Source organism: Lithobates pipiens, unplaced genomic scaffold, assembly GCF_037356315.1.
Source record: "Lithobates pipiens isolate NorthernLeopardFrog02 unplaced genomic scaffold, aLitPip1_a1.2 Scaffold_10, whole genome shotgun sequence".
NCBI classification, from domain to species: Eukaryota; Metazoa; Chordata; class Amphibia; order Anura; family Ranidae; genus Lithobates; species Lithobates pipiens.
In genome coordinates, this window is record NW_027507686.1 from 88,390,675 (window position 1) to 88,416,686 (window position 26,012).

Genomic DNA, 26,012 nt, shown 5'->3' on the forward strand with positions numbered 1-26,012 from the left:
GTCACACCTGTGTATCAATCCAATCTCTTGGGTCTTTATACTGAAATGTTTATGTTGCACGTATGTAGAAAGCTCGTTGCTCACGTGTCTTTTGACTGTATTGCACTCCCCCTGGACTCACTGTGCATGACTATTGCCACACCATGGCGCGTGTCCTCTTTGGCTCTCAATTTACAGCCACACCCTTGTTCATGTTCACCGCCGGGACGCTCTTGTCCTAAACCTTGGGTCGCGCACTGGGGGCTGGCCTACACAGTGACTCCATGCGGAAAAAAATGAAGTTCGCTCAAGTGTTTATGTTTTTGTATGTGTTTAAGTTTGCTCCCCACCTCCCCTGTCCCCTCCCCCTACCTGCTGTCGAGACTACAGCTCCTTCCTGATCATCATACTCAACGTGTCCCACAGCCCCACCAGGTCCCTCTTACTTAGTCAAAAATTTCTCCTGCCCTGCCCACCGGCTGGCGACAAATCTGTAAAATCGGCCCAATTCCTTTTCTCGACCCCCCTGACATGAGAATAGTATCATGGAACGTGAAAGGCCTTAGGTCTCCTAATAAGAGAATGAAAGTCCTCCGGCACCTAAAAAGATTGAAAACGGACATTGCCCTATTGCAGGAAACCCATTTATCCGCTCCAGATTTTCATCGCATGAAGAAACTCTGGGTCGGCAAAGTCCTAGGCTCTGATGCCGTTAGCCATAAAGCGGGTGTACTCCTGCTGATCCACAAAAACCTCCCCTGCGAGGTACTGTCCACGCACTCAGACTCTCAGGGAAGACTCCTTTCATTGCATGCCCGCCTGGGAACCAAAGAACTAGTGATCACTAACGTTTACGCTCCCAATAGCCCTAGCAAGTCTTTTTATAGCGACCTGACCTCCTGGCTCCTCCGCACCACCCAGACCCCCCATTTAGTTGGCGGTGACTTTAACGACATCCTGCACTATACGGACGACAGATCCCCTCCCCCACACCACAGGTCGAAAAGTGCTCCCTCTATTCCCTCCCACTTTGCCTCCACCATGGACTCCCTTCATCTTCATGATCTGTGGCGCCTAACCCACCCAGCGGACAGGGAATATACCTTTTACTCACACCCCCATAATATGTTCTCGAGAATCGACTATTTTTTTGGCTCTGACGATCTTATCCCCAATTTGTCCGAAGCAGAAGTACTTGACATAGCTATTTCTGACCATGCCCCGATCTCAGTTAGACTTGACAACCTAGATCTCCCACCTCACCCAAGACTATGGCGATTCCCCTCGTATCTCCACAACAACCCTGACTTTCAACTCTTTATGGTGGACTCCTGGCGCGAATACTCTGATGCAAACTCCCCTCATTCGGACTCCCCGAACCTCTTCTGGGATGCCGGTAAGGCTTTCCTCAGGTGCCGGATCATCTCCTATGCATCCTTCTTTAAGAGAAACGCCCTGTCCCATTACAAACGAGCCAGTGCGCGACTACATCTAGCCCAAAGATCCCTCTCCACTAACGATTCCCTTGACAATAGAGCCGAATGGCAGGCAGCCAAGAAAGGTTTTGACACTTGGGCGGATACACTCGAACAAACTAAAAGATCCCAACTCGACGCAACGCTCCACAAGTTTGGAAACAAGGCGGGCAAGCTACTGGCGAGGCTGTGCAAGGGCACCTTTCACCCGACGCACATCACTTCCCTTAAAGACGTGAAGGGTGTTATGCACTCCACCCCACAAGCAATTAACAAGGTGATGTTAAACTACTATACGGCCCTCTACGCCCCAGACCCCATAGATAATACTGCTGCTCGTTCCTTCTTAGATAGTGTGCTCCTATCTCAAGTTACCCCTGAACAACTAGAAGCTCTCAATGCCCCCATCTCCCTCGATGAAATCTCCTCCACGATCCGCATACTAACCCCGTCCAAAGCACCAGGCCCCAACGGGTTCACCAGTGAATTCTACAAAACCCTCTCCTCCATCACGGAACCCACTATCCTTAAGGTGTACAATGGCATCTGGTCAGGTGGCCCATATCTTCCCTCTGGAAACCAGGCCGTTATAAAACTCCTTTCCAAGAAGGGGAAAGACCCCCTTGAACCAGGCTCATATAGACCGATTTCCCTCCTCAATCTGGATGTCAAAATCCTGTCCAAAATCATAGCCACAAGACTAGCTGCCATTATACCCTCCCTAATTCATCCTGCCCAATCTGGCTTTGTGAAAGGCAGAACTGCCACCCTGAATATCCATAAGGTTATGCTCGCTCTGGAACATGCTAAAAACAAACCCGGATGGGGATTTTGCCATTATAACGTTAGACGCGGAGAAAGCCGTTGACAATGTCAGTTTTGATTGGCTCTCTATGACTCTATCCGAAATGGGCTTCTCGGGACACTTCTGCCACCTCAGCAAAGCTATGTACTCTTCCCCAGCAGCTAAATTAGTTGCAGCTGGAATTCTCTCATATGAATTCCGCCTGCATAAAGGCACTCGCCAGGGCTGCCCACTCTCCCAGCTCCTCTTTAATATCGCCCTAGAACCCCTATCCAGATATTTGACCCAAAAAGCCCCTCTTCACGGTATCCGCATTGGCCAACATGACCTGCGCACCTCCCTCTTTGCTGATGACGTGCTCATCTTCTCGTCGGACCCCGCTTCCGACATGCACACCATTAAAGAGGCCTTTGACGTCTTCAGATCCTGCTCAGGGCTTCGTATAAATTATGGTAAAAGCTAAATTCTCCCGATAGGGTCCTCTCGCAAACCCCCCCTGGTCGCAACATTCTATCTTTTCGACCGCCAGCTCCTACATCACCTACATAGGTATTAAAATTGGAAAGTTGCCTTCCTCCCTTTATCACCTCAACTATCCCCCCCTGATCACGATAATCTCTCAGGAAATGGTGAACTGGATGGATCTGCCTCTCTCGCTTCTGGGAAGATGCCACCTGCTAAAAATGGTTAGCTTTGCCAGGCTACTGTACCCGCTTCAAACCATCCCTTTGCTCCTTCTTCACAAGGACATCAAGATTCTGCAATCGGCTTTTTCTTCCTTTATATGGCAGGGCAAACGCCCACGTATAGCCTTAAAAAAGTTGCATCTTCCCAGACACGAGGGGGGGTTGCAGCCTGCCTAATATAAGATTGTATAATCTGTCATGTTTATTGCGAACTGGCCTGGACTGGATCTCTCAATCCTCCAGATATTCCAACTACTCCATGGAAGCCGCCATGGTCTCCCCACTCTCGTTGACAGCTCTCCTCCACTGCAGGTGGAAGTTGGTACCATCACAATCTTTAACACAATCTTCTACTCAGGGACACTGCCATAGCCTGGAGGGAAACCAGGAAGTGCCTCCAACTCCCCCCTTTTATTTCCAGACACCTCCCGATACAGGGGAACCCCTCTTTCTCCCCTGGCCTACTCCACAAGCCATTCCACATCTGGAAAGAGAAGGGCATCACCAGTTTTGCTGCACTCTGTGATCTGGACTCTGGCCACCCTCTGCCCTTTTCACTCCTAGCGGAAAGGTTCTCCCTTCCGCCAGCTCACGCCTTCCACTACAGGCAATGTATCAGTTACTTAAAAGATATCTGCACCGATGAACGTAAACGTTTCCCCCTAACCTTTCTGAATCGACTGCTCATGGACGATACTTATAAAATTTCAGACATCTACAAACCCTTGCTCCAGCGGACTTCTACTCCTCTGACATCCTCATCAGTCGCCAATTGGGAGAAAGACTTTCCTGACCCGGATCTAGTAGAAAATTTTTTGCAAGGACTTAACAAAGTTTACCGCCTAACCCCCAACGAGCTATGGAGAGAATCGCAACTAAAAATTGCCCACAGGGCGTACCTTCCCTTCCTTCCATCTAACACTGATCAGGACAGCACCAAGTGCCCCCACTGTCTCCAGAACAGGCCCTCACTGGCCCACCGTTTCTGGTCCTGTTCCTTCATTTCGTCTTTCTGGGACCGGATCCTCTCCTACATCTTCAAAGTAACCCTGCTGAAATTGCCAAAGGACCCTCTCCTCCTCATCTTTGGATACTGGGACCCCCTCCTGCTTCCATGGTCTTCCATCAGAAGCCGCGTGCCCACAAGCTGCACGCCGTACAAACCCTCCCACGTGGACTGGGCCCTGCTATGTTTACTACTAGCCAGGAAATCCATTCTAAAGAGCTGGACTTCATCTCTTCCTCCCTCCGTCGCTCAGACGCAGAAAGAACTCCTTTCACTCCTATACAAGGACCGATGTAACGCAAATTTCCGGGACGAAAAAGCGAAGTCACGCTTCTATGCGCTGTGGCTTTCCTTCATATCTGCCACTCTCCCTCCGGTAGACATCCTTAACTTGGACCATTTCACCTTCTTCTACTACGGCGCTCGACAACTGAACTCGGGGACAGATCCCCCCCCATCTACTGTCTAATTTGCGCCCAGCAACCTACTGACATCCGGGACCGCCCCTTGGAACCTCCTACCTCAGGGACTTTACACGAAAACCTCATACCCCCCCCCCCCCCCTCTTCACCCTCTTATGTCTTTATGTTTGTATCCCCCCTTTCTCCCCCCCCCCTTTTTTTCTTTTCTACCTTCAGTAGTTACCCTTGATCCTATGATATGCTATTTTACTTAATTTTGGGAAATGCCATTATCCTGGTATATATATATATTACTTTCGCAACTAACTCTATCTCAGGATCCATCCAGTTACTGTTCAGATTGCTGCTTTGTTCTACTGGCTACTCTACCTTCTGTTTGGTTTAAGTATTTCAGTCTATGGTATAAGTTCATTATGACACAGATACAATCTGCTCTTATTCTTATGCGCCTCATCTGTGATGATGGTCCCACTACATCGTACATGTCTCTGTTGCATCTGTACTGTTATCCTTACTTAAATACTCTTTAAAAAAAAAAATGAACTTAAACTTGAAAACAGTTGTTAAACAAAACTAAGTAAAACATTGGTTAGGCTGAATTGGATTTCACTTTTCCACCAGAGCTAGTCATTTATTTTTGACAAAAGTATTTGTTTAAACCAGTTTAATTCAGTAGACTTTCAACAATAGGATTTTTCTATTACAATGGTCATTATGTCAATCATTTTACTACTCTATTTGGTCAGTGTTGGTCTCCTGAAAAATTTCAAATACAATTAAATGCTCCTCTATGACAGTCTAAATAAATACTGCATATTTTATTGTAAGCTGTAACGAGCAGGACATTCTGATTCCTCTTGTATTAAATTATAACTATTCTGTCTCCCTCCATTTTGTAAAGTGTTGCACAAACTGTTCGTACTATATACTGTAAATCCTGTATTATATTAATTCATTTACTATGTGATGCACAAGCCTCATAAATGAAACGAAAAACATCCTTTCCTGATCCTACAGTAGAGAACAGGTGATTGGACAGTGGCAAAAAAAAGCTTCTGAGATCTTCCCCATGTAACCCCTCCCACTCCCAGCTAGCCTCATTTTTTGCTAGTATCTTTAGGTGATGGAACTCTTCTCTCTACCCTTCTTTTATGGAGGTTTCATCTGTTTATGTATTTATTATTGGTATTTATATAGCACCAACAAGTTTTGCAGTGTTTTACATATATACTATACATGCACATCAGTCCCTGCCCTCAAGGAGCCTACAGTCTAAGCTCCCTATCTGACTTTCACACATACTCATTTTAGGAAGGAGCTACTTAACCTACCAACATGTCTTTGGAGTGTTTTTCAATGATGATTCTTCTATCAAGGCAAGCCGTAGCAACTGCAGCTTTTCTGCAATTTGTGGATTGGTTGACTCCTCAACAGAGCCTTGAGGGACCGTATCCAGACCCCACCACATAGAAAACTCAGGGCCCACCTTTAATGTTGCTGCAGCAGTAAATCATGCTCTGGGCTGCTTCTGTTGAATGTAGTGCAAGAGCCATAGTCTGCCTGGCACAGAGTGCATTTTCTGAAGACCCCTATGGGCATATGCCCACCGTGGGGTGTAAAGCCAGGAAGGGGTTAAATCATCCTAATTTCTGCAGCTGAGTGATAAATCAAGGCAGAAGCTCTTTAAACTTTCAACCCATTGTGCACTTATGTTTTTGTTTTGTTTTTTTCCCTTGGGGGATCTCCTACTGTCCTGTAAGTATAGTTGTCCAGGGTGGCAGGGGTTAATGGGTTTGTGCAATTGTCCTGCTTAGGAACTTATATTTCTGGAGGATACCTATCTTGGCATTTTTTAACCGATTTCATTCTGATGTAAGGTGCTCTATTTTGCCTGTGCAGTAACGCACATAAATTGGTTTCTTTATCTGCTGGGCCTTTCCTTGCCTCTTTGGACACTTACTAGTGGACTTCTCCTGATCACATTGGACACAATAACAGAGCTTACTTCTTGGGTTTGGGACCTACAGGTGCTTGCACCAAGGCACACCCACCACCTCACTGTGAGAATCGTGACTACTCCTTCGGGAACAAACCTATACATATCAAAAATGGCAGATCACAAGTGCAGGGTCAAGGGGTCCAATAGGCTCAGTGGACCAGACTCCGCACAGAAACGATACACTCCTGCGCACAAGCGAACCACCAGCCCAGCAATACACAAACACAGGCCTTGCTGCCCTCAAGAGTGGGGGAACCCTAGAAGTCAGAAATGGAAGAAAAACCAAGAGGGCGCACCAGCCATGTGCATTATCCGTGGATAATATTTATTAGAGCGATAAGAAAACTACTCACAAACAATAGTAGAGATTCTTGCCGAGGCTGAGCTCTGAGGAAGAGGGATGTGTCCCTCGAAATGCGTCTGCTGGCAGTGACTGTTGTGTTTTTTTCCATGATACTTTTGAATAGTCTCATTCATCTGTGACTGGATGCTGCTACTTGTTGACTACTTGTATGGCAAGAATCTCTACTATTGTTTGTGAGTTGTTTTCTTCTTATCTTTCTAATAAATATCAACTAAGGATAATGCACATGGCTGGTGTGCCCTCTGTTTTTCTTCCATTTCTGACCAGACTCCGCATTTAGTTCCTTAAGGGGACCTAGTACAGAGATTATTGGCCCAGGCACCCTATACTATGATGGATTTCCTTCACTATGATTCCCTGCCTTCCTCGGGTCATTTCACCTGCCCTATTCCTACTCTCCGAGGAAGATTTTTTTGCCACAGCATTGGAGTTCAAAGGCCGAATTTCTGACCTTATTAAGACACCTTTACTAAAAGGCCTTCTATTCCTGGTGTTGGGAAGGATTCCTCTCAGTTTTCCAATGCCAAATCTAATACAGGAATGTTTTTATGTAAGAAGACATAACCCTCCAAATCAGCAGAGTCTGGCGCCAAAGCCCTCTTCTCAATAATGGGGTTCCTTGACTTTTAGAAGTAGGAGATGCCTGACAGCCTTTAAGGGTTATGGCCTCAACACATGTTGAACCTGTAGGTTCAGAATGACTTTTAATGGGTCCTCGAGTTGGAAGTTTCAAACTCTACCCCCCCCCCCCCCCCCTCGCTTGCGGTTAAACATGCCCCATACTTCATCTCAACAGACAGGCCTCATAACTACTGTGCAACAGCTTTCACAGGTGGGTTGTCACCCCATTTCCTGTTACAGCGGAACATTTTCTGGATTTCTACTTAAAAATATTTACAGTCTTAAAGCCCAGTGGGAATGTTTGTCCCAATTTGGACCTATAACTTCTCAAATTGTTCCTACAGATACAAAAGTTTTGCATGAAGAATGACAGGTCAGTTGTTACATCCCTCTTTCTGGGAATTTTTTGGCCATCCAGGATGCCTCTGCACCATCCCATTTTTTCACAACACCAACACAATCTGCAATTTGCAATGGGTGACCAATTCTCAGTAAGATACTTGCCCCAGTTTTGGCAGCTCTGCACTGCCCAGGCCTCCCTGTCTCTAATGGACAACTTCCTCCACATCTTACAAACTCTGCAGAGCTTCAGGTGGATCTTTATCTGAGGAAGTTATCACTGGACCCATTTCACATGTTGTTGTATCTGGGCTTGTGTCTAGGGACAGTCCTGTCCAAGACTTCTCTGCCCCAAGGCAAACATTTGTCCCTTCAATCCCATTCCTGGAGCTTACAGGCTCAGTAAAATCCCTTAGGCCGCGTACACACGCGCGGACTGTTCGCCCAACTTTGTCCGCTGAACAGTGTTTGGGCGGACAGTCCGCTTGTGTGTGGGCTTTCAGCGGACAGTTTCAGCGGACAGTTTGACGGACAAGGTTTTTCGGAAATTCCGTAAAACTGTACGCTGAAACCTTGTTTCAGCGAACAGTCCGCTCGTGTGTAGGCTTGTTCGTCAAACAAAGTTGCGCGCATGCTCAGAAAGGATTTTCACGCCGAAAGCTATAATGCAGTGTATAGGACGTCGTATTTTTCGTCCCGTCGTACGTGCCGTTCACGTCATCGCGCACGGTTTCAGCAAACTGTTCGTCCGTCGTGTGTGGCCATGTCCGTCCATGCTAAGTTTGAGCGGACTGTTTGCCGAAACTGTTGGACGGACAAAGTTGGGCGAACAGTCCGCGCGTGTGTACGCGGCCTTAGTTTGTGCCTAAATGAGGATTCTGAGTCTCATGGTTGTGTCTGGGGTGGTACAGTATGGCCAATTTTACTCCAAACCCTTGCCACTCAATATTGGTAGCAGTGTGGGAAGAACAGACTCTAATGATGGATTCCCCATCTGATCTCAAGGGTCTAGCATGGTGCATTTACATTCCAGCACCAGAATTAGGGAGACGCTTTCTGCTCAGTCATGGAATAGTCTCACAACTGATGCCAGCCTGTCAGGCTGAGGTGCAGTCCTTGAACCCTCTCAATGCAAGGGCAGGTTATTATTACAGAAAGCTGACCTTCCAATCAACATTTTAAAACTCAGAGTGTTTTGTCGGTTTCTTCAATGGCAGACTCCTTTGCTACAAGAAGAGCCAATGAGTATACAGTTGAACATTAGTCATCAAGGAGGCACCAGGATTCATGCCATTTAACGAGAAGCAGACTTCATCCTCTCTTGAGCAGAACTTGACATTTCGGCCCTGTCAACCATTCAGATTCTGGGTGTGGAAATTTAGTAGATGGGCTTTCTCAGTTGTCAGAGCCTCGATCATTGGAAAGTGCCCTTCATTTGAGGTCTTTCAAGCCATTTTCCACTGGTAAAAGGGATGTGGACCTCCTGGTGTCAAGTCAACAGCAAAGTGAACAGGTTTGTCGTCGGGTCCAAGGACCCTTTGGCATTTGCAGTGGATATTCTGGACACAAAAGGGTGACCTCTTACTCAGACTCCTGGAAAATGCTCCATGGCCACTTCTTGATCACCTGGACCTGCAGTGCCAAGGGTCATTGTTCCACTCTGCTTCTTATTCACTGGCTTTAATGGCATGGCTGTTGAAACCACAGTTATGAATAACGGGGGCATCTATTTCTGTCATCCCTACCTTTTTTAAAGGCTAGGAAGTCAACTTCTGGCAAAATCTACCATCTCACCTGAAAGTTCTACATTAATATGAGGTGAGAAAATGTCATCCTAGAAAGTACTCAGTGGCACGTATTCTGTCATTTTTCCAGTATGCTCTGGACCAACATCTAGCCTTCGGTGCCATCAAGTGACACATCTAGGCCTCATCCTGTAAGGTGCCTTTCTTAGTGTTGCATAAGGACAAGGTTGTTTTGAGGCCTAATGCCTCCTCTCTGCCCAAGGTGGTCTCTGCCTTCCATGTTTACCAGAATGTTGTCCTTCCTCCCTAAAGTGGTTGTAACCCCTCACATATACCCAGTGAATAGCCTCAGTTTATACACCGAGAATAAACAAATCTCCCTACGTAAGTTTTACTTGTATATCTGCTGTCTTCCCCTTTCTACACTCTTTGGAAAGTGCAGATCATGTTAGAAATCTTTCTTCCTCTTTCAACAGTGGGTGGCTAGTCTGGGCTTATACTGTGTAAGAGCTGATTGGAGGAAAGAGATTACCCCCCCCCCCCCTCTCCACATAAGCAGGGGAATGAAGGAATTTTCAGAGCTGCAGTGTTAATAGACAAACTCCCTGCTAATCTCCCTCTAAGCCCCCCCACACACACACACACACACACACACTCAAATTTTTAGCTGCTGTTAGCTCATGTGTCAGAGATCTTGTCAGAAGTGACAGAGGAACAAAGCCCCCAAGAGAAACAACACTTAGACCTTGGAGAGAGATAAGTAAACACTATAGCTATATGTGCTTAGGTAAATTTCATGAATGGGGTTTACAACCACTTTATGTCCTGCTTAGACAAATTATTGACCACGTCTCTAGTCAAAAGCATGTTTTTTTTTGCCTCCATTCCCAGTCAGGGCACATTCTACCAGATCTGTTAGTGCTTCATGGGCGTTTCAGCACCAGGCATCTGTTTGCCAGATTGCAAGGCTGCCACCCAGGCCACGGTTTTAACTGTTGGATGTTCAAACCTCTTCTGACAGCTTTGGGTGTAAGGTCTGCACTCCAAAGACATGCTGGTAGGTTAAATGGATCCTGTCTACATTGGCCCCATTATGAGTATGTATGAATGCGAGTTACGGACCTTAGATTGTAAGCTCCTTGAGGGCAAGGACTGATGTGAATGTATATGTAAAGCGCTGAGTAAATTGATGGCGCTATATAAGTACCTGAAATAAATAATCAAATAAAGTCTAAAGTGCTGCTCTCTGAATTTTCAAGCTTTTTTGAACTGTTTAGTTCTTTGGGCCTGTTGGCTTTGATGCTTAATGTTGACTACCCCTTATTGAACTGCTATTGAATGCCCCAGTTGTAAGGATTTAAAACACAACTGTACGAAATAGAATTTTTGACTTGTCAGTAAAATCTATTTCCAGGATTACGGTACAGTGAATATGAACCTCCCCTTTGTTCTCATGATCTTCCTAAGATTCAAAAGTGAGGGATGCCCCACCCAGTGTCCAGTCACCTGAATGTAGCTGCATATGACCCAACTGTAGACTTTTAAAGAAGCCTGTATTGATTTATACTGGTATGTCAAAGATTTCCCCCCTTTCACACAAAAACAAGTTCAGCAGAGACGCATGAGTTTCCCTTGTAGGCATATTCAGCTCAAAATAAACAACATGTCAGCCTTTCTTGACTGGCCTGCACAGAATCCTGACCTCAACCCGATATAACATCTTTGTGATGAATTAGCATCATTGTTAGAGGGACAGTATTGTTATATAGACTAGCAGATTTAGATGCACTAACAAATTGAAGCCAAACTCCAACTACCACTTTATAAGCAGTTACAGCAAACTGTTTGTTTTTTCTTTTGGGATAAAGGATTTACATAAATAAAATCTGATCGTTGTAAGCACCCCTGTCAGTGTTAGATGCTTTCTCTCATCCCTGTAACTGTTACTTCTGTTGAAAAATAACAGACTTAATGGCTGGATCACTAGGTGAAAATAAAGGAAAGAAAGCCTAAAAATGAAATGCAACAACCACATCTAAGAATTGGTAAAATGCAATATAATGAGTGTTTGATAAGGGGCTTATTACCGCTTTAAGAAGAACATCATTGGGGCGTGGCCTGCAGCGGAACCGAATGGACGTCTGATTCCAGAGCTCCTGCTTCCCCGTGGATACAACGGCGACAAGCGGCTATCAGGACCCCGTTTTTCCCTCATACACCTGGCGTTTCACGAGGGGCACACCCGTAGAGCATGATGGGCAAACGAAAAGGCTCGTCAAAGCCACAACGGCTAACGGACTTCTTTCTCCAGCCGCCACATGATGGTAGGCAAAATGGCGCTGACCCTCCACCCTCACTGATCACCAAACACAGGCTGAAACAGCTCACCAGCACTTCATCCCCTAAAATACTGGACTCTTATGGTGACCAGGCCTCCCCATCAGCATCCTCTCCCTCAGGGAGCCCAGCTAAAGCAAAACTAAAGCTGGATGGCACTGGATGCAGCCCCACGCTGAGCCCGGTGGCAGACTCTGAGGATGACACCAGGGAACTCCATGACTCTATTACAAACTATCCTACTACAAATCAGCCAGTGCTGGATACAGTACTGAAGGACATGTTAGTCTCACTGAGGAGCACACTTCAGGCAGACATGATGGGCTGTATGAACAGACTCAGTGGAGCAGTAAAAATAGTGGAAGACAGAGTGGATCACCTAGAAGGCAAGATGGGGGAATTTGCCTCCACCATAAATGACTTGGTGGACGCACACGAGACGCAGGAGGGGGAATCGACATGGATGAGGGACAAGTTGGCAGACATCGAAGACAGGTCTAGGAGGAACAACCTCAAGATTAGAGGTATCCCAGAGTCCATCCAACCCTCAGACCTACGCTCCAATGCCACCGACCTATTTGCCTCCCTTCTGCCTAATCTCCCCGCCATTGAACTGACTATTGATAGGATACACCGGTTGCCAAAACCGACCTACCTCCCAGAAAAAATCCCTAGAGATGTGATCCACCGTATGCACTTCTACCATACAAAAGAGCAACTGATGCAATGCGTTCGCAAACAGGAGCAACTTCCACCCCAATACCAACATCTGCAGTTCTATGCTGATCTGTCACAGCATACATTGCAAAAGCGGAGAAATCTGAATATGATTACAAAAGTTTTAAGAAACCACCAAATACCCTATCGCTGGGGTTATCCCACCAAAATCACGATCACTTACCAGGAACGTCCGTTTGTCGTAGACTCCTTGGATAAAGGTATCACCTTGCTAAAGGAATGGAAGATCCTTCCTGATGCCAGAGATAATAATGCGGACGCCTCCAACCGCCGGCTGCCCAGCCCGGACTGGAAGACAGTGACACCACAAAATGCCAGTTCACATACTTGACTAACACGCTGACGGGGTCATCATTTCTCCCTAACGGGGAAGCGGGACAACCGCTAGGCCTGAACTTTTACCCCGAATCACCTGAGCAGCACTTGGTTGCATACGATTCACCCCTATCCTTCTGAGGGGTGTCTTAGACCTATGCTGGAATTCACCATGCATACTTGTTTTCTGTTTCTCAGTAGTGTTCGTAAGAATTGGACTTTCTTTGTTTTTTTTTCTTTTCCTTATTCAACCTTTATTTTTTCTTTCGGAGTCTTGCCAGTATTCTCTTGATCGGCAGTTCACTTCAAGAGCGTCTGTTCAGCGCACGGATAGCAGCTACCACGAGCAGCTTAAGAACCAGCCCATACAACGGATCCAACCCCAGCTCAACTGTGAGTACCCATATTGCGGATTAGCCATCTCACCTCCACTGAAATTTTCAAAGGGGGGTTTCAGCATTCACTCCATGTATACAGCACCTAAAATGATCTCCACCACCATCCCTCTCCATGGCCATTAATTTCCTGTCTATCAACACCAAGGGGCTTAACCACCCCATGAAGAGGAAATCTATGTGGAAACGGGTCAGACGTCCTCTGTGCCCAAGAAACCCACTTTTGTCAACATGCGGCACCAGTCTGCAAACATAAGAACTTCCCACACACCTTTTTTGTGAATGCCACTTCTAAAACGAAAGGCGTTATGATAGCGGTCAAGGATTCTGTTACTTTCACTCTACATAAGGAAATTGCAGACACTCAAGGTCACTATTTGATTTTGATATGTGATATTAATCAAGCGTCTTATACCATTGTGAATGTCTACGCCCCTAATTCCCGGCAAATTCGCTTCTTCCACAAAATTTAGAAAAAGGCCCGAAAGTACAGAAGAGGCTCTCTAGTACTGTGTGGTGACTTCAATGTCGTACCCGATCGGTCCATCGACACAACGTCCAACCCTAAACGCCTGACTACTCCTCTGGGCAATACATTGCACAGAGAAGATATATTTGATGTTTGGAGATGCTTACATGTCACTGTAAGGGACTTTACTTTTTTTTCTGCCCCTCACCATACGTATTCGAGGATAGACTTATTCTTGGTGGATCAACACACCCTATCTAAAGCAGTGTCTGCATCTATCAACACTATTGCGTGGTCAGACCACACGTCAATTACGCTATTGTTAAAGGACTCTTCTACTTTTGAATCTATCCCTCTATGGAGGGCGAACTCTTACCTTATGCAATTACCAGAATACAAGACACAAATCGAGGACCACTTGAAAGAATTTTTCTCCCTCAATGGGCCCTCAATGCCTAACAAATTTGTACTTTGGAATGCCCATAAGGCATATATCCGGGGAATTTTTATAAAACTTGGGGCTGGGGCGAGGAGGCAGCGGCAGCAGAGGATACGTGAAGTTACAGATAAGATCCGTGACCTAGAATCTAAAAATAAACAGAACACATCCCAATCACTAACTGAACAGCTCAATAGACTGAGACATGATCTGAGACTCCTTCTACTGGAATCTTTTGAAAAACAGGCAAAAAGACTAAAAATGACATACTATACACAGGGTAACAGGACAGGGAAACTACTTGCACACCAACTCAAAGGACATAGATTAAAATCAAAAATCCTCTACATTCTTCATTCCAAAAGCAAACGAAAAATGCATCATCCTCAGGACATTGCCAACGCATTTAGCAACTACTATAGTTCCCTTTACAACTTAAAGGACGATATTGACACTATCCAGCCCACACCCACTCTGATCAAAGATTTCCTACAACAGTTATCTTTGCCCACCCTTTCTCCGCATCATTTAGAACGACTCAATACACCCTTTACACTAGAAGAAACTCTCAAAACAATAGACTCACTCCCAGGATCAAAATCCCCCAGTCCCGACGGATTCTCTGGGGACTATTACAAGACGTTTAAACTACATCTACTACCTCAGCTGACTGAAGTGTTTAATGGTGCTGCTGCCTCCTCCTCCTTCCCACATGAAATGTTGAGTGCTGTTATAGTGACTTTGCCGAAGCCAGGGAAAACGCCTGACACACCAGCCAATTTCCGTCCCATATCTTTATTAAACACGGACGTGAAAATCTATGCTAAATTAATAGCAAACCGGTTAATAGATATCTTACCCTGCTTGATACACCCTGATCAAGCTGGGTTTACAAAGGGTCGTCAGACCTCGGATGCTACGAGGAGATTGACGAACATCATTCATCTGGCTGGTGCTGGACAGGGGCCTTCTCTGCTCCTCACGTTGGATGCAGAGAAGGCCTTCGATAGGGTTCACTGGGGGTATATGAGTGCAGTCCTAAACAAATTTGGATTCTCTGGCATGATCCTATCGGCTATAATGGCTTTATACTCGAACCCTTCAGCCAAGGTATACACTTCGGGTGTACTATCTAATCCCTTCCTAATAACTAATGGGACACGTCAGGGGTGTCCACTCTCCCCACTAATTTTTTATCTAATCTTAGAACCCCTAGCGGCCTGTATAAGGTCCCACCCCAATATCACTGGGTTTAAGGCCCAGAAATCTGAACATACGATTAGCCTGTTTGCAGATGACATTATACTGATGCTCACAGACCCCGAATATTCCTTGGCTTCGGTTCATGACACTCTGAGAATATTTAATACGTTGTCTTATTATAAAGTTAATGAGAGTAAATCTTATATTTTGGGGCTGGGTGTGGACGGGGACATGCAGTCGAGACTCAGTACACGGTTTCCCTATAAATGGAGTGAGAAAGGTATAGGATACTTAGGAATCACCTTGACCCCCACCACTGGCGAACTATACACTAACAACTACATTCCCTTTCTTAAATCCCTACCGTCTAAGTTACAAGCCCTTGATAAAACGGAACTCATCTGGTCCGGTAGGTTAGCAGCAATAAAGATGATAATATTACCACAACTGCTCTATTTATTTAGATCCCTTCCTATCCCTATCCCCAATCATTACTTTACCAAGGTACAAGCTATCGTAAACAACTTTCTATGGAAAGGGAAGAAAGCTAGGTGGGCCTTTAAAAGCTCGTTAACATCGAGAACTGCCGGGGGGTGGGAAATGTTCAGATTCATGACTATTACATAGCCTCCATCCTAGCACAACTGAGGATGTGGTTCCCGGATTCGCCCTTAACAAGATGGCGGGAACTTGAAGAAAGCCAAATCCCCAATACCAGTCTATATAATTACTTACTGACACACACAGCCAACACTTCCCGCATCATGTCTATGTCACCCTCCATCGTAGCTTCCCTACGTGCTTGGAAGCTACTCCTTACACAAACCTTTAGCACCCCTACTTCTATCTTAAAAATCCCTACTAGCAGTCTTACCGGACTTATCCCCAATTTGCAACTATCTCATTGGCTGGAAAAGGGTATCACATATATTGAGGACCTTAGGATAGGGCCAGCAATAAAGACGTTCCGCACATTACAAATTGAATATGGACTAGCAGACTCTGATAAATACAGATATATCCAAATCAAACACCTTCTCCAATCGAATACTCTTTCAGACATACAACTCCCCTGGAAGATTATTTCATATCTCACCAAACCCTCTACCAATCTGAGGGGGATCTCCCTATTCTATAATACCCTTAATGATAAATTGACATTCCGCAAGACACCTAATATTAGCACATGGGAAAAAGACTTTGGCAAGACATTTACGGAAGACCAATGGCAAACAGCACTGCGAACAACTTATGCTTCCACCAAATGTATAAATCTATGGGAATTGACACAAAAAATATTGCGTCGTTGGTACCTTACTCCATATAGGATATCCAAATTTGCCCCCAGTGTCTCTCCACTCTGTTGGAGGCAGTGTAACCACCCCGGCACCCTGTACCATATCCTCTGGGAATGTCCTAAAATACAAACACTTTGGAACACAGTGTTTCACATGTGCTCACAAATAGCGAAGACCCACATCCCCGCTGATCCGGAACTAGCCATTTTATCCCTAAACATAGATCTGATTCCCAAACCCACCAGAACGATTGTATCCCACATTATGCTGAGTACCAAACTGGCTCTAACGCGCCACTGGAGAGATCATAACGCACCAACGTTAAAAGAAATCATCATAACTACTGACACACATGCCATGTATGAAACCATGTTTGCATCAACCCAGGGCAAACTTATCGTAGCTAGAGCAAACTGGAAACCGTGTACTGACTGGTTTAAAAATACTAAACTGATATGATTATTACTTCATAATGCTCAAGACCTGTGGAAAGATATGAAGCAACCTGTGCTATGACTCCAAACTTCTGGCTTCTCTTTATTCTCTTTTTATTTTTATTTTATCATTTTATTTTTTTCTTTGTACTATCTTTTCTTTGTTAACTTTATCTAAGTTTTAACTTTTACTCTTTAATGTTCTTTTATGTTGAACATCCATCATTCTTCCTCAATTGCCTACACAGCGTATTGCTCAATTGCTGATGCAGTTTACGTGACGAGCAACAACAAGCTGCAACAAATTTATTGTTTTTTTATAATACAACACCTTTATAGTGGATACACATGCAATATTCATTGATAAGTGACATCTGTATTGGAGCCCTATGGGCCTGATGGTGCTGCTTGGCATTGTGGGACAGTGCTTGCCGAACCAGGGGAAGGTGGAGGTTTTCCCTCTCTAGGCACAGTGAGTACCCACTAGGGGTGCCAGAGGGGAAGCCTCCTCCTCATAATGGGGAAATTACTGGACACACTGGCGGTACATATGGCCCCCTGACTACTGAACTGGTTGAGTAATGTCACGCGGTACTATCCTTTCTGTATCTTTCTTTATGTTACATGTACGATGTCCTATGTTCTTATTATATACTGTAACCCGACCTGTTGCATCTATATATGTGTAGGTATATACATGTCTTCTTGTTAAACCTCAATAAAAATTTATTGCAATGAAGAAGAACATCATTGTATATTTTAAGGACTAGGCATGGAAATTTTTTATTTATTTTTGTCTGGAGTTTCACTTTGTTACAACCTGCAATGCCCACATTTTATTGGGTTGTAATTAAAAATGTTAAAATCAGAGTGTAAAAATGAACAGCTATGTAATTTGTTTCCTCTCTATTCTCCAGTACCTATTCTATTACTAAAGCAGCATAATACCAGCCTTATCTGTGCTGTTCAGTCTTGTCATATTGTTTCCCTAACCTCTACCAGCCATGTTTGAAAAGCCTTAGGTTCAGTATTCATAAATCTCATGCTCTTGTTAGAGTATCAGACTTTGACAAACTGCATTTGGAGAGTGCTGCCTTGTGGAAACAGATCTTCTCATTTATTGTCTTGTAAACCATTTCCTCTTAGCTTCTAAGAAATCTGCAGGCATTGAAAGGTATGTCTAACTTTAGCATTCAAATAATGTATCTTAAAGTGCAGCTGCATTCTAACAGAACATTAGGAGTGACTAAATTTAAAGGAAAACAGCACTGGCCACTTTCACCTGCTATGGAAGCTAGTTTTATGTTTTTTTTTTTGCTTGTTTTAAAGTGGTTGTAAAGGTAGAAGGTTTCTTAAGCCCGTAAACACGATAAAAAAAACTGTACAAACAATACCGATTTCAAAGTGATCGTACGATAATCGGATCTTTAGTACAGAGCTTTTGAGAGTAAACTCTATTGTGTTGTTTTTTTTTCTTCAAAATTGTCATAAAGAAAGCTCTATTTAGGAGGAAAAAAAAGGACATCAATTTTGTTTAGGTACAACGCTGCATTACCGCCCAATTGTTAGTTAAAGTGCCGCAGTGCTTCATTGCAAAAAATGGCCTGGTCATTGAGCAGCCAAATCTTCCAGGGCTGAAGTGGTTAAGGTAAAAAACATTTTGCGTACAGCCCTCCCTTATACTTAAAAAATGTGTGAAAAAAACTTCCTGTCTTATACAGTACCTGTCCGCGAGAATGTGTTTCCAGCGCGATCCCATCGCACTGGTTCTCGTGACAGGGTACTGTACATCTCGTGCTGGCTGCAATAGGAAAAACACACTTTCCTATTGCAGCGAGAGGGAATTCCCCTCCAAGAGCATACCAGGCCCTTAGGTCTGGTATGGATTTTAATGGAAACCCCCTACACCAAAAAAACGGCATGGGGGTCCCCCCAAAATTCATACTGGACCCTTATTTGAGCTCGCAGCCTGGCCGGTCAGGAAGGGGGTGGGGAAGAGCGAGCACCCCCCTCCTGAACTGTACCAGGCCACATGCCCTCAACATGGGGGGGTGGGTGCTTTGGGGAAGGGGGGCGCCCTGTGGCCCCCCCACCCCAAAGCACCTTGTCCCCATGTTGATGAGGACAAGGGCCTCTTCCCGACAACCCTGGCCGTTGGTTGTCGGGGTCTGCGGGTGGAGGGCTTATCGAAATCTGTGAGCCCCTTTAAGGAGGGGGCCCCCGGATCCCGGCCCCCCACCCTATGTGAATAAGTATATGGGGTACATTGTACCCCTACCCGTTCACCTGGGGGGAAAAAGTGTCAATAAAAAAACACACTAGACAGGTTTTTAAAGTAATTTATTAGGCAGCTCCAGGGGTCTTTTTCCGACTTCTGGGGTCTCTTCCGACTTCTCCGCTCTCTCCGGCCTCTTCTCCCGGTGTCCAGTTCTTCTCCTGCTCTCCGGCCTCTTCTCCCGCTCTCTGGTTCTTCTGCCTGACTCCTCCGCTAACTTCTGCTCTTTTACTGATCTTCTGCTAGCGGTGGCCCGGTCTTCTCTGTCTTCTTGATCCCTCTTCTCTTCTTCCAACGTTGACACAACGCTCTCTCCCACTGTAATGCTGTGTGCGAGGTGCGCAACAACTTATATAAGCATGGTCCTTGGTCACGGGTGATTTCATCCGGTGACCCCGCCCCTTATGACGTCACAGTCCCGGGCATGATGGGACTGGGACGTCATAAGGGCCTGGGTCCATGCCCCATGCCTAAATAAGTCATTGCACACCTCTCACGCAGCATTACCAAGGGAGAGAGCTTTGTGTCAACATCGGAAGAAGAGAAGAGGGGTTAAAACGAGGGAGAAGACCGGGCCACCGATAACAAAAGAGCAGAAGATAGTGGAGGAGGTCGGGAGAAGAACCGGAGACCTGGAGAAGAGGCCGGAGAGCAGCAGAAGAACCGGACATTGGGAGAAAAGGCCGGATAGAGTGGAGAAGTGCCCCGGAGCTGCTTAATAAATTACTTTAAAAACCTGTCTAGTGTGTTTTTTTTTTATTGACACTTTTTTCCCCCCAGGTGAATGGGTAGGGGTATGATGTACCCCATACTCATTCACATAGCTGTGATCCGGGGGCCCCCCTCATTAAAGGGGGCTTCCGGCTTTCGATAAGCCCTCCGCCCGCAAACCCCGACAACCAATGGCCAGGGTTGTCGGGAAGAGGCCCTTGTCCTCTTTAAAATGGGGACAAGGTGCCTTGGGGTTGGGGGGGCGCAGTGTGCCCCCCTTCCCCAAAGCACCCACCCCCCCATGTTGAGGGCATGCGGCCTGGTACAGTTCAGGAGGGGAGGTCGTTCGATTGTCCCCACCCCCTTTGTGACCAGCCAGGCTGCGTGCTCGGATAAGGGTCTGGTATGGTTTTTGGGGGGCCCCACGCCATTTTTTTAGCGTAGGGGGTTCCCCTTAATCCACACCAGACCTTAGGGCCTGGTATGCTCTTGGAGGGGAACCCATTCCAGTTTTTTATTTAAAATTTGTCGTGGAGCCCCCTTATGTTTCATACCAAACACCTGTCAGCAATGCATGTCGCTCATCGGAAAAGGAAAAAAACACATCTTTCCTTTACCGATGAGCGAGCCAGCTCGGCGCTGGCTCCCGTGATAGGGTTCGCAGGTGTCAAATCTCGCCGATAACAGCGGCAAGATTGACACAATATCGCGGTCACCAACTGTACAAATAGTGGTAGCTGCCAGCACATCAGATAATCTGTAAATAAGTAAACAAATAAAGTAATATAGTTGTATAGTGCAGCGCTAATGATAGTGAAATAAACAGTGAAATGTTTCCAATCAAAAATCAATTTAGTATATAAATGTGCAAATCACATATACCCAGTAAAAATAATAATACACTCCTTTATCCCTTATACTTTCCTGAGCCAGATTTCAATCCAGAATTGTGCCTGAGAGCAAGGGCTCTCTTCACTCTCTACTCACTGGACATGGCAGCAGCAGCAGAAACCTTTGACTCTTGCTTCTGTCAATCTCAAGAAAGTAGTGCTAATAAAAATTAGGTTTATATGATGAAAAAGGATAAATCAAAACGTGTGAGAAATTCAGTGAGATATGAGAAAAAAATATATATTACCCTACAACCAAGTGATCAAATACACACACAAAGAATATTTATATATAGCACTAAATTAGAAAGTACATATAAATAGTGAACAATGCTCCTCCTTTCATGTAGAATCTATTTCACAAAGTGTGACTAAAGATGAATTTTCATCAATTAATGTGATATAGTCCACCAATAGCAGAGGAGATCATGGTTCCCAGCTCATAGGAACTCACGATCTAGCTCTCCTCTCCTCACAGAACTGGGATGTGTGTGTCCCTGTTCTGCTCCTCGTGCCCATTGTAATTACTTAATTTGATCTGAATTCAGCATCGTCCAGTCAATCATCATAAGATGGATCTGTGACTCTCATAAATCTTGGCTGATGTTCCTTGTTTGATGGTAAAAAAAGAGGCCTCCAGACTGCTGATCTGTCGTGTTTTTTCTGGTCCCTGAGGAGGATGTGGACACATATGACCTAACCAATGAGAAGGTCTAAAGTATGGCTGATGGGATGTCATTCTTCACAATCATTCAGCTGTCCCTGTCAGATATAGTTTTATAAATATATTATTATTATTTGTGTATACCACATATTATGATCTGGTAACCCAACATAATATTATGCAGTATGCCATTCTAGAGATACTAAACATACTATGCCTCGGATAGGCAGGTCACCCTGGAGTTGGAAGACATCTATCCCGTCTCATGTATATGATAGTCTAGTCATGCGTGATCTTGATCTGTTCAGTATTTTCTTCCACTTTCAAACAGATAATCAATAATAATGTCACTTTGTCATGTCTGTTTTTTGTTAAGACATTGAGATGATAAGCAAACCCTGATATACTGCTGTGTTCCAATCCAAACATGTTAAGGCATTCAATTAGTGATTTACTAATAACAGGTCTCGGCTAAGTAGGTTTATGGCCCTACTGGAAAAATCTTGAATTCCTGAGTCATATTCTGGGCAGAGGTCACAGGAGGTCACAGGCTGTAGGGTAAGCTGACTCTTGTGTCTCCTGCTCTACAAAATGTCATGGCTTACTTATGAATTTAAAAACGTGGTGTCCCTGTGGCTTCTCACACCAGTTTTTGGGATGCCCCATTTGCATCATTATCATTATACCGCAGTTATTTCTAACTTAAAGTGGTTGTAAAGCCTCAAGGTTTTTCACCTTAATGCATTCTATGCATTAAGGTGAAATATCTTCTGTGCTGCAGCTCCCCCACAGACCCGCCCCCCCTTTTTATTACCTGAGCCTGATCTGATCCAGCCATGTGTACAAGAGCAGTGGTTCCAGCTGTTCTCTCTCCTCATTAGATAGATTGGCTCCCGCTGCTGTCAGTGAAATCCTGTGACATGGGTTTGGGGGGGGATGGGGCTGAATCCCCGCTGTCTGAGTCAATGAAAGCAGCAGCCGGACTCGGGAGTGACCCCGCACAGGTGGGGGCACACAATGAAGAGGAGGGGTCTGGAATGCTGTTGGGGACCCCAGAAGAAGAGGATCAGGGCTGCTCTGTGCAAAACGATTGGCATGTTTGTTATTTTTTTTAAAAGAAGGTTTTACAATACTTTAAGAAGCCAAGGGACATGTTTTTATCTACAAGTTGAGTGTCTGTGTGTATTGTGTGGGGATGTCAATGACTCCACCCAGGACCGCCGGCCTGTTTACAAACAGAAGCCGAGGAGGATTTGTCACTTAGTGGCAGTAGTGTTACCACCGCTACTATAAATCTGGTCCTACCAGAGTATGCACATTGTTTTCCAATAATGATTGCAGCTATACATCTGCTGTGTTTCTGAACATGATTTTATTTAATTGTTTTTCAGGTATTTCGTAGTGGTGAGGGAATGGGAATCCGATTGGACAGTGCCTCAGCCTTCCAGGGAGCTGTCATCTCCCCCCATTATGACTCTCTCCTCGTCAAAGTCATTGCCCATGCAAAAGATCAACAAGTGGCAGCAACTAAGATGAGCAGAGCTTTGGCAGAATTCAGAATTCGTGGAGTAAAGGTAAGATGGCACTGGAACCTTGCCCTAAATCCTAAAACCTTTGACACAAATATAATTTTTTTTTCATTGTATTATGTTAAGTTAAGCGATGTTTTATACTACCGGATTTGCCAGCCCCTAATTTTCCAGTTTTTGCCTATACTCACCATATAAGATGACCCCCCCCCCCCCCCTTCCGAGGTTTCATATTTCCTCCTTGCTGGAGCTGGAACCATACCACTCTGAGCCAATCACAGCAAGTGATGTATTTTATTAATGAATACAAAGCCTGCTCGGATTGGCAGAGGCTGTAACATCAGCCCACGCCTCTCTGACTCTCAAAGCCAATCTGAGTAGGCTACTGTATGTAGCCTGCTCAGATTGGCAGAGGTTGTTACTCCAATCTGAGCAGGCTCTGTATTCATTAATAGAATACATTGGTGGCTCAGCGGTGTATATTGTATGTAGTCGAAGTATTACCGGGCATCCAGCAGGGGGCATTTTCTACCCGGCGTAAAAGACGACCCTCGCTTTTTGGACGTTTTTTTAATGTGTAAAAGGTCGTCTTATACACTGGAAAATATGCTAGATGTTTCTTTACTTTGCATGCAAAATTTGTGCTTCCTTATTAAGTAAAGTGAAGAATTTCTTATTGTGTGTTATTACAATCTTATTGTGTGTTACATGCAAAAAAGTAATATAGAGCTGGTTTAACTACAAAGCAAGACCACCTGTTAATGGTATGACTTTTTCTGTGTGAAGTGCAGTTCCGTTGTTGTTTTTTTTTTTTTTTTTTTTTTATAAAGGATTCAGTGAATTTTTGAGATCAAATAAGTGAATATTTGGAAAGTATCTAAACAGTTATTTTAGAAATATATAGATATGAATTTAATAAATTAATATTAATACAGTAAAGTGATGATGGTTTATTTCTGAAAATATAAAAGCTGAACTACTGGGCACAAAACTTAAATATAAATCTTTGGTACCCACAAAGGTTTTAAATCCACTTTGTGTGTGCCAAATACCATTACAGACACAGTTCTTCCCTTGTAAAAGTAGCAGTGACATCATCACTATGCTGCATGTAGCCTGTGTAGAGAGCAGAGCTGCTGTAGGACCACCCACTGTAGGATAGCAAAACAAAATAATTTCCCAGTATTCTTACCGACCAGCCAGCAAAAAAAAGTCAAATTTTCCTGTCTCATAATATGCATTAAAAAACTGTGTTTCTAGCTCTAATCTATGAAAGTCTTCATGTTGGAGCATATAAAGCAGTGGAAACTAGAAAGCCAATGGCTGAGAGCGCTGACTGGAGTGTTCTGGCGGGGAGGCTTTCCCCCTGTCAGAACACAACAGCTCAGTGGGGGAGATCGCTGTACTAACGGCTCCGACCAGAGCTGACTTTTTTTTATGGAAAAAACCTCATAGTGTATACCAGGCTTTAAGGCAGATATGCCTAGAGGTATCCTGATCCTGCTTTAAGTTACATTAACACACCAGAAGCCCAGCAGAACACAATGGCAGCTGAAAGGAACTAGTGTTGAAATGCCAACTCTGAGGGGAGGAGGCAGAGTCGCCGGTGACAGACATGTCCACCTGAAGCTCCACATCTCTCAGGACTCCTCGGCTTATAAAGACGCCTGCAAGGCATGGTGAACTGAAAATAATATTACCATAAGCCTCCTCAGTGATCCTGGGATAAATAAAATGATCTTTGGTGCTGCCCAAGGTAAAAATAAACCTAAGAGTGCCAAGGATACACAGTCAAGAGGCCCCTGTAAAATGGCACAGCCTCCTTTATCACACACAGGCACATCTCGTGACGCTAAGCAACTGCAGTTACCTCAGGATGCCTGTAATGACTCTGTGAATACTGTGCCGCCTCACAAGAAAAACAAACATTCCCTACATCCAAATATTTTGAGACAAATATAAAAAATGTTACAGAGCCTTCAAGCAGACCTCAGACTATATAACTGAAAGGCCACAAAAGAAATCCATGAGTTAGACCAGCACACTGAAATCCGAGTGGATGACATGGAAACGAATGTACTGTCCCATGATAATGAATTAGAGATTCTTAAGGAAGAAAACCTTATTCTGCAAATACTCTTAGAGGACTTTGAAAATAGAGCATGTCGATCAAATCTTTGTATACGAGGAATACCTCAGACTATTGTTGACCTTCATTCTATTATGACTGCACTTTTCCAAGAACTTCTACCTTCAATCCTGGTTGATCGTTTGGAGATGGATAGGATTCACAAAGCTTTAACACCACGCAAACCAGAAGGTCCCTCTTGTGATATTATTGCAAAATTCCACTTCTATTGCACCAAAGAACAACTCATGGCTGCAGCTAGAGGAAAAGGTTCTCTCATCTTTCTTTTTGCTGACCTTTCTCCAATTACTGTGGCTAAACGAACTGCACTGAAACCCTTGCTTCATAATCTACAGCAACGCCAGATCCCTTATCAATGGGGATTCCCATTTTCCATCTGCTTTACCCATCAAGGTGTCAAATATTCCTGTAGATCCTAATATTAACTAAAAAAACACTCTACAAGAACTACATCTTATCGAAAGATCTTCAACTAACCCTCCTCAACGCACAACATCCAGCTCCCCTCAAGAATCCTCCAAATCTGAAAAAGATAGAGGTCGTCAAAATTCCTCTGATTAAATTCTCCTGATGTAGATCCTGTGGACACAATGGACTGAATGACTTTCACTCCTCATCTTGAAGCATATTCAATCTTAAGGCTTTGCCTTTCTTTGGTCACTAAGTAATTTACCACCTTCAGTATAATCTGACTAAACTTATTTAAAATAATATTGTTCTATTAC

General features: G+C 44.6%; 1 protein-coding gene across 1 annotated transcript in view; it reads left to right on the forward strand.

Annotated features, from left to right (window-relative positions):
* PC (pyruvate carboxylase) overlaps positions 1-26,012 on the forward strand; it is a 939,549-nt gene that overhangs the window by 712,732 nt on the left and 200,805 nt on the right. The window contains exons 11-12 of the mRNA XM_077450039.1: positions 23,001-23,324; positions 25,149-25,695. Of these exons, the coding sequence (XP_077306165.1) occupies positions 23,001-23,324; positions 25,149-25,695 (871 nt within the window). The remainder of the gene's footprint in view (positions 1-23,000; positions 23,325-25,148; positions 25,696-26,012) is intronic.